The following is a 12910-nucleotide window of genomic DNA, read 5'->3' on the forward strand; positions in this document are numbered from 1 at the left end:
CAGATGTTAGCTCAGGGCTAATCATCCTCAGCAAAAAAATAAAAAATAAACATATATAGTATTTTATTTCTTAACAAAATAACAATTAAGACTTAGAGAAGGAATGAAAAGCCTCTTTAGAGCTTGGGTTCTTAACCTAAAGTCCGTGTTTTAAATGAGTGTATACCAGCCATCTGGGGAAAAAGCCCGTAACTTTTATCAGTCTCAAAGGAACTTGGAATCTTAAAAATGTTAACAACTGCTTTAGAATAAATATGTTTGAAAAACCCCAGGGGTTAGTCAACAGGCATTAATTAATTAATAATGCCAATTTATGACGAATACATTGGTTTTATCTATAAAGTTGACAACAGCAATAAAGATCTGAAATCAGAGAACACTTTAAGAGACTAGATTTTTTACAATTTTAAATTACTTCACGCAATTCTAACTAATTGGTAATTCCCAAATCACTAAAGATCTCTAATTTAGAGATAAGGCCCCCTAACAGAGCAGCACCTGTTAAACAGTTTTGGTTCCCCAAACATTTTGGCATAACCAGTGATGCTACTGATAACCAATCCTGGACGGGAGGAGAGAAGAGAAGGAGGAAGGAGGGAGAAGCCAGAAGGAAGGAGGGAAGAAGACAGACTAAAGCTTTAGCAGAATTAATGAGATAAATGCCTGCTTTTGATAAGCCACCAAAGAGGTGACAGCCTTCCTTTTATTATAAAAATAACTAATTTCAGAACATACACATATATCATCCTATTATATACATTAAGAACAGAGAAAGCAGCTGGTGAGCAATCTGCAGGACAGACGCCAGTGGGCCACAAATATTCACTACAAAGCTTGTGCGCGTGAGCCAAGTGCAACTGACTGAGGTTCAGCTTCATAAAACCAGTAAAAAGACAAACCAAAAATAATTTTAAAGGTTGAGATAGTGCAAAAAAAGCAAATGAGATAAAATCAAATATTTGAAGTTACTCTACTTGTTACCTCTCTATGGAGTCTATCTTTTCTGGTGTGCAACTTACCCTGACAATCAGGATCCACTTAATTAGAGAGAGACCAAATCCTGAAATGGCCCCATACCTTCCTGCAGCTGAGGTGGTCAGGCAAAAAGACAGGAAAAACCCGATCCAGTTAAAGAGGAATGCCACTGTAAAAGCAGAGAGGGAGAAAGCGTCAGTCATGTCCTGTTCCCAAGGAGCAAGAGTGCCCTCTACCTTTGCTTCTGCTTAAACGGCTTTTCCAGGGATGAAAGACAGCCCAGCCTGCCATTGGGAATCCTCACCCCACCTCCCCAAAACATCTATCCTTCCGTCTTCCTCCCAAAAGCAAACAAGAAAACATCCTCTCTGTCAGGTGTCACACTGTTACATCTACTCCTATTCACTTTCAAAAATGCCTTAGCATCCACCAAACTGTATACTTATGACTTGTGCCCTTTACTGTGTGTGTTACACTTCAGCAAATAAATGCCTTGAACATTAAATTAGTGCCCCCAAATAATCTGATTCAAGTCATTCATCCTCCTGCTTCTATAAAGTTTGACAGCTTATATAACATCATCTCTAAAAGTGTTGCACTTCCTTCATATCTTTTTAACACAGCAAGTAAAAGAAATGGTTGCTTACTTCTAAGTGAGGCACATGGAAAGATAAATGAAAAATAACATCAAGTAGGAAAAAAATCAGGCTGACTTTAATCCATTAGAATATAAAAGTTTGCAAGACGGAATTCATCAGACAAAGGCATTTAATTCCTGTCCTCAGGTCAGGTACGAGTAGAAGCAACGCTAAGGGGCCCTGCAGGCCTGAAAGATGAGGCTTAGCTCACGTAAAAACGCAGCATCCCCATAACTGCTTTAATTATATTTTCCGCAGATATTCACAGAAATAGAACATGAAGAGAAAGGATGTTAAGATAAAAGTGTACTAAGCTCTGAATATCTCAGTAAAAGGGATCAAACAAATAGAATGTATTAAAATATTAGCTCAAATAGTTATTTTAATTCAGTCAGATTCACCCATAATCCAAAGCATTCTGGGTTGTGGAAAATGGCTCTGCTATGTGTAAATACTTACTGAAAAAAGTTAACATGAAAATCCCATCGTTTCCTATCCTCAGCTGGTCAGCATCATCAAAATCATCCCGACCCACAAAATCCTCATCCTAAATGAAAGGAAAAACAGTAAGGTAAATCACAATGTACTATTTCTAGGCAAAGGAAAGATATCAAAAAAAAAAAAGAGAAAGAGGGGCTGGTCCCATGGCCTAGCGGTTAAGTTTGGGGGCTCTGCTTCGGCAGCCCAGGGTTTCGCCGGTTCGGATCCTGGGCGTGGACATGGCACCACTCATCAGGCCACGTTGAGGTGGCACCCCACATGCCACAACTAGAAGGACCCACAACTAAAAATATACAACCATGTACCGGGGAGATTTGGGGAAGAAAAAGCAGGAAAAAAAAAAGAAAAAGATTGGCAACAGTTATTAGCTCACGTGCCAATCTTTAAAAAATAGAGAAAAAAAGAGAAAGGGACAAAAGTGAGAACCAGGAGAAGATGTACTGCTTTGGCTCAATTCAAAATGTAGCATTAAGGCTCAGGATGTGCTAAAAATTTCATTTTGTCTTATAAGTAAAAGACATAATTAGAGAAAAAAACAAATCTTTCTCCTATCTCCATAGTTTTCTAAACAAAAGGAATTTTTCATTTTATAACCAAGTTCTTCAACGAAACACTTCAAAAATTAGGAAGTTCACAAAACACTACTCACTCTTTCTTTTTTGTACCTAAAAAAAGGATCTTTTGTATCTTTTATTGCTAAAGAAAAGAAAAAGGAGGGGCCGGCCCCGTGGTCAAGTGGTTAAGTTCGAGCACTCTGCTTTGGCAGCCCAGGGTTTCTCAGGTTCAGATCCTGGACACGGACATGGCACCGCTCATCAGGCCACACTGAGGCGGCGTCCCACATGCTACAACTAGAAGGACTCACAACTAAAAATATGCAACTGTGTACCAAGGAGCTTTGGGGAGAAAAAGGGAAAAAAATAAAATCTTTAAAAAAAAAAAAAGAAAGAAAGAAAAAGAAGAACATTTATTTACACATGCGGCTGAAATTCTAGTAATCCATATCAGTAATCTAGGGCCTATTTAGGGCTCAGAATGTTAGTAATCCAGGGCTTATTAAGGATATAGCTCAAGTGCTTTATGAAACTGACATGGGGAAAAAAGGTCAGCATGGCCACACATGAAGAGTCTACAGGGCTGCCCACTGCCCAGCTCCATAACCATTGTTTACACTGGTATACGTCTGAAACAACCCCACCTCTAACCTTATTGGTGGATAGCATCCCTTCCATCCTAACTTGAAAACATAACATTGCAAGTCTAGAAGGAATATGATCTTGGCCAACACTGACACCAACTTATGTAGCCTACCTTTTCAACAGATGTAGGTATGTGTCAAGAAATTGAAAAATAAATGAATATACGCTTCAAAGTAAAAGTAGTAGACTTGTACACAGTCCAATGAGGGTTCCTCAAATGAAAAAAAAAACCCAAGGGGCTGGCCCCATGGCCTAGTGGTTAAGCTCGGCGTGCTCTACCTTGGTAGCCCAGGTTCAGTTCCTGGGCACAGTCCGACACCACTTGTTGGTGGTCATGCTGTGGCAGCAATTCACATAAAAAATGGAGGAAGACTGGCACAGATGTTAGCTCAGGGCAAATCTTCCTCAGAAAAACAAAAACAAAAACAAAAACTTTAGGGAAAATAAAACTTGCCCTACACAGAAAAGAGGCTGGAAAATCCCTAAGGAGCTGTTCCCAGTAGTTCCCCTGGGGAATGGGAACTAGAGAAAGGGGAAGTGTCAGTGGCAGCCTGCATTTCTGAATTAACACATTTCATTTATTGCTTGAAATTTTTATCACAATGTGTTTGTGATCTATTTTTTAAAAAACAAAATACCTAGTATTCTAACTTCATACCAGCAAGATAAAAAAGGCGTTGCCAAATTAGAAAGTAATTCTGTGTTTTGCATAAGTACTCAAAGATATACTACAAAAATACATGGAAGTAATTTCAAACAATATTGCAAATGCCTTCTAATAGTTCTTCCTGTCACTGGTGTCTCTACTACCGGGATTCCTCCTACAAATTGTTGCCAAGTTAATGTTTCTAAAACACACACCTGTCTTACCACACACCCGGCTCTAAACCTCTGAAGGATTCTGTGACCTACACCTAAGTCTAAATGCCTCAGCCTAGCATTCAGAAGATTCTACAACCTACAGTTCTGGTCACAAACTCTTTGCTCAAGCAAAACCAACTACTGCATGCAAAGAACCTGCTCTGCACCTGGCTGAATTCATGCCTACTTTGTGGGCTTTTCCCTCTCGAATGTTCTTATCCATCAAAACCTGGGGCCCATTTCAAACCCCATCTTTTCCACAATCACACAGTAAGAAGTCACAGTTCTTAATACTCACTGCTCTTGTGCTGCTCCTGAGATATGGGTATTTGTGGGCCTTTTCTCCAGTGCGATTTTAAGCTCTTGTACGGCAGGAAGATTGCCTTATACAAAGCTTTCTACCTATCCACTGCAAAATACACAGCACATTGCATAACAAAGTGCTCTACACATTTGCTAATAACAGAACCATGTAAGAGGTTCCTAGATATGCACACTTGTCAAATAAAAGTATTCTAAAGAGTTCTGTGATTAATCAGAACTAACCTCCTGGTCTATTTCTATGGGACAGTTACCATATATTCCAATAGGTTTACAGAGTACAGACAGTCTGCACTTTGGAGTCTAGAATATCTGGGTTTGACTCTCACCTATGCTACTTATTGGCTATATGACTTGGGGCAAATTACTTAATCTTTCTGGGCCTCAATTTTTGCATCTATAAAATGGAGATAACATAATCTCTACCTTGCGAGGTTATTGTGAGGACTGGAAACATTATTTAAAATATGGAAAAGCACCAAGCACAGTACCAAGCATGTCATTTGCTCCCAATACCTGGTAATTATATTAAGACTGTTTGCCCTTAGACAATAAGCTCCATGAGGATTCTTAGCTTCTCCCTGGCCACTTACAGGGACTGAATGCATATCACCATGTAGCATGAGCCTAGTCTGAGCTTATAAACTATTATTTCTGCCAAGCAGTGGCTTTAGGAGCTCCACTCCGCATTGGAGGTGTGGTCTGTAAACAGTCCACTACCCTAAAGTCTGAACTTCTGGGGCCTGTGCCACTGCACTATGCAGACTGAGCTTCTATTCTTGTTCTTATCTTTCACTCTGGTTTCCTGCCAGAACTAGTGCCTGGAACCCTGATCGCCCCACATTCCTGGGGACTGGATCCGGTTCCCTATTCTCTCAACGTCTGGCCCAAGGCCCTACCTGCATCAGCTTCAACCTGGATAAATATTTATGAAACCACATCTATATCACTTACAGGTCTCACATCAAGAACCAAGAGTGCCCAAAAGTCTCCATCTGGCTTTCATCACCCCCATCCCCACTCCCATGAATCAACATCAGGCCAGATGGGATCTGAATTCACTCTGCCCCCCAGATGGCATGATCTGGACTGCTGGTGGCACAGGGTTCATCAAGATGATTGCTGGGGCCCTTTTATGAGTTTAAGTCTTAGAAGGTGCACTTATTGATTCTCTCCATAGATTTCTCTAGCAGCTATCTACCTAAGACCAAAATAGTAAGTGTGCAGAATGAAGGCAAAGTCAGTGTGTCTCCTAAATCAGCTCCTGCTCCAAGATGTTTCAGCCATGCCAGGAGACCTGAGAAAGTGGTGGGATGGTAGAGACAGAGGGAAAATAAGCTGGCTTGACTAGTGATTTTCTGTTCATTTGGAACTTTTACCTTATCATTTTCAGGAAGAGGTGAGTTTACTATCCCAAAAGAAAATGTACTTGTTTTTTAAAATTAGCTGTACTTTCACTAACCAATATAATCATAAATAATAAATCAAAAGTGGATAATGAAAAGAACTTAATTCCCATAAAGCAGCCATTAAGTAACACGATAAACCGGACTTACTCTTCCAGGAACCAAAGGGATAGTAGCTTCAGCCTTGGTTCTCTCGGCTTCATCATAAGTGGGCAGTGTTGTGGCCACATTGTAAGATGGGGGCTTTGGAAACCCAGACTCATCTTTGTAGTCAAAATATGCTGCAGAATAAAAAGGCAGTCACAAACATCTGATGATTAGCTGAACAGAGGAAGACGAGGATTTCCACTAACTCTGGCAAACAAAAACCGGCCATCCCTTTAATTGTACATACAGAATAACTGAATCAAAAGGTTTACTGATGACTATGAGATGGGCAGTGATTTTCAAAGTGATCCACTTTTCAATTATTTAAATTCCAGGCTCACTTTGCGCCCCCTTCCAAGTGCTTTGAACACTTTTTCCAACTGTTATGTGGTGTGTTCATATTAACATAAGGAAATGTTCATATTGACATAAGGAAAACATTTAAGCTAAAAGGACTTCACGTATGTGTTTGTCAATCTGTACCATGGTTTCCTCTCATTAAAAACATAAAAAAGTAAAATTCATTTCTCACAGGTTTGTTTTAGCACTTTGATTCTTTCACGTTATTTTTACTATATATTATTATCTACGCTGTGCCTAAGGTAACTAATTCAGTTACAGAACCATTATTTATCTGTATTAAATCTTTCATTTCCTCTGTTTAACATTGCACTTCATTTCAGTGACTTTTATTACAAAAGATTCAATAGTTATTATTAGAAAAGATCTATTTACAAATAAATTTCTAAGCAATTTTTGGAAAAACAAGAATTGTGAAAAAATTCCTGTAGTTCATCAAGATTAACATTTTTCTTTCTTCTTTCCCTCTTTGGTTAATTGTAATTAACTTCCAAAATTTTTACCGTAATGTATTCTCAAAATTATCAATCAATACTATTCACTTCATTAACAGAAAAAAGGAGTGTACTTCTACTGTCTTGATATGGGCACAAAAAGCAGTTGATAAAATTCAACAACTACTAAAAATAAAAACACTTAGCAAATTAAGAATGAAAGAAAACTTTCTTAATCTGATCACAAGTCCTAGGAAAAACCTAGAATAAACATCATAATTAATTTTAAATTATTAAAACCTTTCTCCAAGATCAGAGAATTAGCTGAAAATGCCCACTATCACCACTTCTAATCAAACATTATCTTAGAGGTCCTATTAGTTGGTACAATATGTCAAAAAGAAAAAGAAATATAAGGATTGGGAAAGAAGAAATAATTGTCCTTAATCATGGATGACATGATTGTATATGTAGAAAATCCAAAAATATCTATAAAGCTATTAGAATTACTATATGAATTTAGCAAAGTCTCTGGATACACAGTTAATGCAAGCTATCAACTGTATTTCCACATGCCAGCAACAAATAAAAAATGAACTTATATATGGACTATTTACAAGAGCACCAAATTATAGTGAATATATAATAAATATATACATATAAATCTAATTTTACATTATAAATCTAATTACTCTACATACAAATCTAATAAAAGATGTACAAGACCTATAAAATGAAAATTATAAAATATTATTGAGAGAAATTAAAGAAGACCTGAATATACGGAGGGATATATCATGTTTATAGACTGGAAAACGCAATATTATAAAGAGGTTAATTCTCTTCAAACTCACCCACAGATTCAGTGCAATCTCAACTAACATTCCAGCAGTGTTTTTGTTTGTTTTGTTCCATTTTATAGAAATTGGCAAGCTGATTCTAAAATGAATATGGCAATGCAAAAGGCCAAGAAGAACTAAAGGAACCTTGAACAACAAAAAGGCTAAGCGACCTACACCACCAGAGGTCAAGATCATGAAGCTCTAGACCAAACAACAGAACACTGAGTCCAGAACGTCTCCACACATACACGGGCACCTGATTTATGACACTGCAGTGCAGAAAAAATGGTCTTTTCAATAAATGGTGCTGGACCAAAAGGATATCCTTATGGAAAAACAAATTATCTTGACCACTACCTGACACTACACAGAACAAACAGCTCCAGGTGGAATACAGATCTAAATGGGAAAAATAAAACGTCAAAGCTTTTAGAAGAAAATACAGGAAAATGTGTCATCGAAACGAAAGCTGCGACCTAATGCAATTTAAGAAACTTCTGGGATTTTTTTCCATGTCAAAATAACTATTTAACATACGGATACACATATACATACATACATATACATTATAAAAATTCGATATATAATTCCCTTTAAATCAAACCTTACCAAGAAGGCATATTACAAATTGAAATGCACAGTTTGAATTAGCCTGTTGTCAAAGTAATTCTGAATACATGAATAAAACTGATAGCTACTACTTTAAGACCAGGAAAATCAAGAACATTTTTATTTCTCTACTTCAAAAGATTTTTCAAAAATGGGATCCATCAATATAGATATCTCATATAATTTAAGTTTCCATGAGAAGTTTAATGTGACAGTATTCTCAAGTTTATTTAGTATATTTAAAACAGAAAAATTCAATATTTTTAAATGTACGCACCACAAATTAAAATAACCATAGGTAAAGTGAATACACAAAACAATGATTTGTGCTTTTTTCTCCCCACCGTTTCTAACCATTTTTCTCATAAATGAACTAACAGGTACACACAGTCAACATTTATGTAAAGAAATAAACAATGTTAATTTAACAAAGGGGAGAAGTGCCATTTTAGAGGTTTACTTAAAAAAGAAAGGTAAAGTAAAAATGGAAAACCCCAGTTCATAAATAATCAAAAATTAATGTTCGTGAGTAACTTACAATCTCTAAAAACATACTTCCCTGACACCTCATTTATGTGGAACTCAGAAAGCTCAGCAGAAACCCAGAAAGTTAAGGGTTTTTTTCATTTTTTTTTTTAAGGCCTCTGTGTAGTCAGATGAAATACCACAAAACCCAAAGTCTTTATTTAAGAGAGAGTTCTTCAGGCCTTATCCTAGAAACTGTGTATGTTTACTTTATACCCAATCTTAAGAAGTTCTGTTATTTGCTGTTGAGGTCCACAGCAAGATTAACAAAAACAAAAGAGAAAGAGGTAAAGGGACCTCAGGCCGACAGCAATGCCATCTGACGACCAGGGGGGAATTTAATTCTTGAATCAAAAAGTTCTACAAATCTCAATGAATAAAAGCATCACTGTACTACAGAACAGAATATCTACCAGAGAAGCTTTCTGATTGTAATCCCTAAATCGTAAAGAAAAATTTAAACAAAGAACATGAGGTATAAATGAATAAGGCAGCGAGAAGCTGTTGGAGAAAGATTTCTATCTAAAATGATTAAGTTTCTATAATTACAGAAAGTAGAAACTCAAATATTCAGAAAAAATTAACTTCTAATGAATCTGGAAAGCTAAATTAAAGGGTTTTACCCTTAATAAAACGGGAATCCAATTTATTACTAATCAGTGGGGGTTTCCGCTGGATGTATGAAATGGAAGAGCAGAACGGACAGTCTGGGCAGAAGTGAGTGAACAGAGCCTAGCACTGTGGTTCTTCTCCAAGTCTTGGTCTTCTAGTCTGAACCTGATTCCACGAGGCACACTAGACTTCTTCCAAAACCTTAAGTTAGCACTGTTAGTGTCAGATGCTTACAAATAAAAGAATCTTAATTAATACAAGGAGACAGGGTTCAGAATTTGAAGCCAGAGTGGAGGTGAGAACAGAGGTGAGGACCTATGTTCCTCCTAATTAGAACGGCAGTGTTAGGAGCACAGAGATTATCAATGGATTTAACCTCACACCAAACAACAGCTGCCTGGAGTATTATATTGAAAAGGATTCCAAGGCTGCATTTGGGATGAATGCTGTCTTCAACTGTCTATCTACCCTGGTGTGGGTTGGGTTCATTGGTGGCACCATGGGCCATGTACTTGCCACTCTGCCACAGTTCTGTTTTAGACAACATGGAAGAGGTTCCATCAAAACTCATCAACTTTCAGCAATTAAAGCAGAACTGATTATCAGGAGGCTCTAGTCCTTAACTACTGAGATTTTCTTTCTTCTCCTCCATCCCTTCTACAAATTTATGCAAAAATTAAAAAGAGAATTTGGCATAGATGAGAAGACAAAAGGTTAATTAAGGAGGGTTTAAACTACGAGGAACGTTTAAACTATAAGGAACAGGCTGAAAGAGCTGGGAGACTTCTAGTTTCTTTATTAAGAATTTACTAGCATAAAAGAAATCTACCATACTATAGTACCAAGTCATAGGCACTAGAATTATAAAGAGGAAGACAGCTAATGAAAAAACTACAAAAAGAACAAAAATCAGGCGATCACCTGGTTTCTGAATTTCTACTTCCTTTATATGAAGAATATGTTGGAATAAAATTGAGTTCCATGAAAAAGCCACACTGAAATGGGGTTTTATCTGTTTTTAGAATAGTAAGGCGTTTTTTCAGTTCAAGTTACAAAATAAAAATAACGTGAAAGACTTCTTAAGGAAAGCTGAGGCAAAGGCGAATACCAATAAACACTTACTAGACGGAAGTTTACAGCTCAGTGCATTTCAAGAGCTGAGCAGCCACCTGGTCCTGTGACCTACCTGCGCTCTCCGCAGAGATGCTGCTGTACGGTGGAGGAGCGTCGCCGGCGGCCTGCTCCGGCTCTCCTGGCTCTTCCTCATTCTGCAACTAAACAAACATTTCACACTTTAATGCAAGTATAAAGCCAATTAGAGACAGAAGAACCTGAAAACTGGAACAGCCTTTCTGGAAAGCTACTGGGCAAAGTGTTTCAAAAGCCTTAAAATGTGGAAATCCTTTAGAGTATTCTACTCCCAGGAATTTATCCTAAGGAAATAATCAGACGAAGAGCAAAAAAGGTAGATATAAATGCCATTGTAGCAAAAATCGCAATCTAAGTTCCCATCATACGGATTTATTAAATAGACTGCAGTTCATCTCTCAAAGGACTACTACGCAGCCAGAAAAATGAAAACGAAGAAAACGTGACGACTTCGATTAATGTTTATGCTGTACTGTTACACGAAAAAACAAAACTTACCAAACAGTACACATCATATAATTTGGTTTTGAAAGACAGATATGTGATGGAAAGAAGATCTAGAATGACAGACATCTACAGTTTACACTGCTTATCTCTAGATGATATGATGATAGGGGAATTTTCCCTTTTCGTTGTTTATACGTATGTTCTAATTTTTCGTAAGGAAGATTTATCATGTATAATTTTTAAGTGAGAAAAATAATCTAATAATAATCTGTTAAGACAAAGACAAATCACAGCAAAGCAAGGTTTACCATCATCTTCAGTTTGCACACAGAAATTAAATCTTAAATAATAGAGACATTTACAAAAACATAAAATTCTACCTAATTCTACATGTAACCTCTGTCAGTACAACCTCTCCTTCGCTATCTCGGCAACTTTCTTGCTGGTCAGATCTACAGCTCCAGTTACTTTAAATAACTCACACTGAAAGTGCATCTTCCTGCCACTGCCGGTCTGGATAGTCTACCCAACTCATCTTCACAGAACAAAGACATCTGACTTAATTTTTCCAGTGTGACTACAGACTATAGCTCATTTAGAAGATGAACTGGCTGAGAATGCGAGTCAATCTGCAAAGCAATAAAAGAACACTTATCGGTATAACTGACTTGGGGGTGTGGGTCCCGGCTGTATACCATCATGATACACAGAGCCAACTGAGCCACCTGTAAAATACACACCCCTCTAAACCAACTACTACAAAGAACTCTATCTTGAATTGATACAGAAAAGCAGAGAGCCTGACCTGTGGTAACATGAAATAGAGCTCCCTAATTCATTTAATTTTAACCAACTGTCTCAGTCTCCAATTCCTATGCTACAATATTGGAAGCCAACAAAACGTTTCCGATTAATGCTGCAAAGCATTCCATTTCAAACAAATTCTTATGCCAAATTTTCATCAACACTACCATCTGGGCACATTTCTTTGAACCCTAGTAATCTAATGTTAAACTTAAGGCACTCCCAAAATAACTGTATTATAACTAAGATGAATTTTCCTTTTAAAGGCAGGCATATGGTCAAAACAGCTACAGGGAAGCCAAATGTTCCTGGGACCCCAAATCAGTGAATTATTTAAATAGAGTTCCTGGGGTCGTGGTGCACTTGGAATACTTTTAACATTATCTGAAGCTCTAGACAGGGTATTCTCAGCCTGCTCCCACCTAACCTCTTGTTTCCTGGGAACGTCTTGAAAAGAAGCAAAAAAGCAGCAAAAACAGAGGCCAACAAGGACTTTTCAAGAATGCTGCCTTAATACACCGTAGCCAGTACTGTTCTTTATTTAAACCTAGCTTGCCATTTTTTGACCCATTTTATATTTCCTGAGCTTAGTCAAATAATCACGTTACCTCTACATAATTTAGGTTTTAGAAGGAAGCATGGCAATTCTAAGAAATACAGAAGTCCAAAGAATAAAGAGGTCTTATACGCCCGTATCTATAAGATAGACTGCCTGTCTCCTAGCAACCTGGAAATGTGAAATTTGATCATCCCACGCCAGGGTAACAGATAACAGAGCAAAGAAATTCCAGTCGTCTCAGAAACCCACATTTTCTCTTCAGTGAAGAAAAAAGAAACACTTCCAGGTGAACTTCTTTTGCTCCATTAAAATTCACCACTTTAGAATCATGTACTAATATTATTTCCAACTGAAAACAAAAACAAAACAAAAAAACACCCACTCTGACTGTGGAGGCTCCATAAACTGGGATGATCCCAGGACCTCACTGTACAGACTTCCCAATTCTGGCTTGCTTTCTGTAACACTGGTGACAAGTTTAGGCTCCATCAAGAAAGGTGCTTAAAATAAACTACCACAAC

General features: G+C 37.5%; 1 protein-coding gene across 1 annotated transcript in view; it reads right to left on the minus strand.

Annotated features, from left to right (window-relative positions):
- Positions 1-12910, minus strand: part of NDFIP1 (Nedd4 family interacting protein 1) — a 46150-nt gene that overhangs the window by 11605 nt on the left and 21635 nt on the right. Inside the window, exons 2-5 of the mRNA XM_070570528.1 lie at positions 10617-10704; positions 6052-6182; positions 2073-2160; positions 1020-1144 (exon numbers count right to left, since the gene is read on the minus strand). Of these exons, the coding sequence (XP_070426629.1) occupies positions 1020-1144; positions 2073-2160; positions 6052-6182; positions 10617-10704 (432 nt within the window). The remainder of the gene's footprint in view (positions 1-1019; positions 1145-2072; positions 2161-6051; positions 6183-10616; positions 10705-12910) is intronic.

The sequence above is a fragment of the Equus przewalskii genome, chromosome 13 (assembly GCF_037783145.1).
Source record: "Equus przewalskii isolate Varuska chromosome 13, EquPr2, whole genome shotgun sequence".
Classification (NCBI taxonomy): domain Eukaryota; kingdom Metazoa; phylum Chordata; class Mammalia; order Perissodactyla; family Equidae; genus Equus; species Equus przewalskii.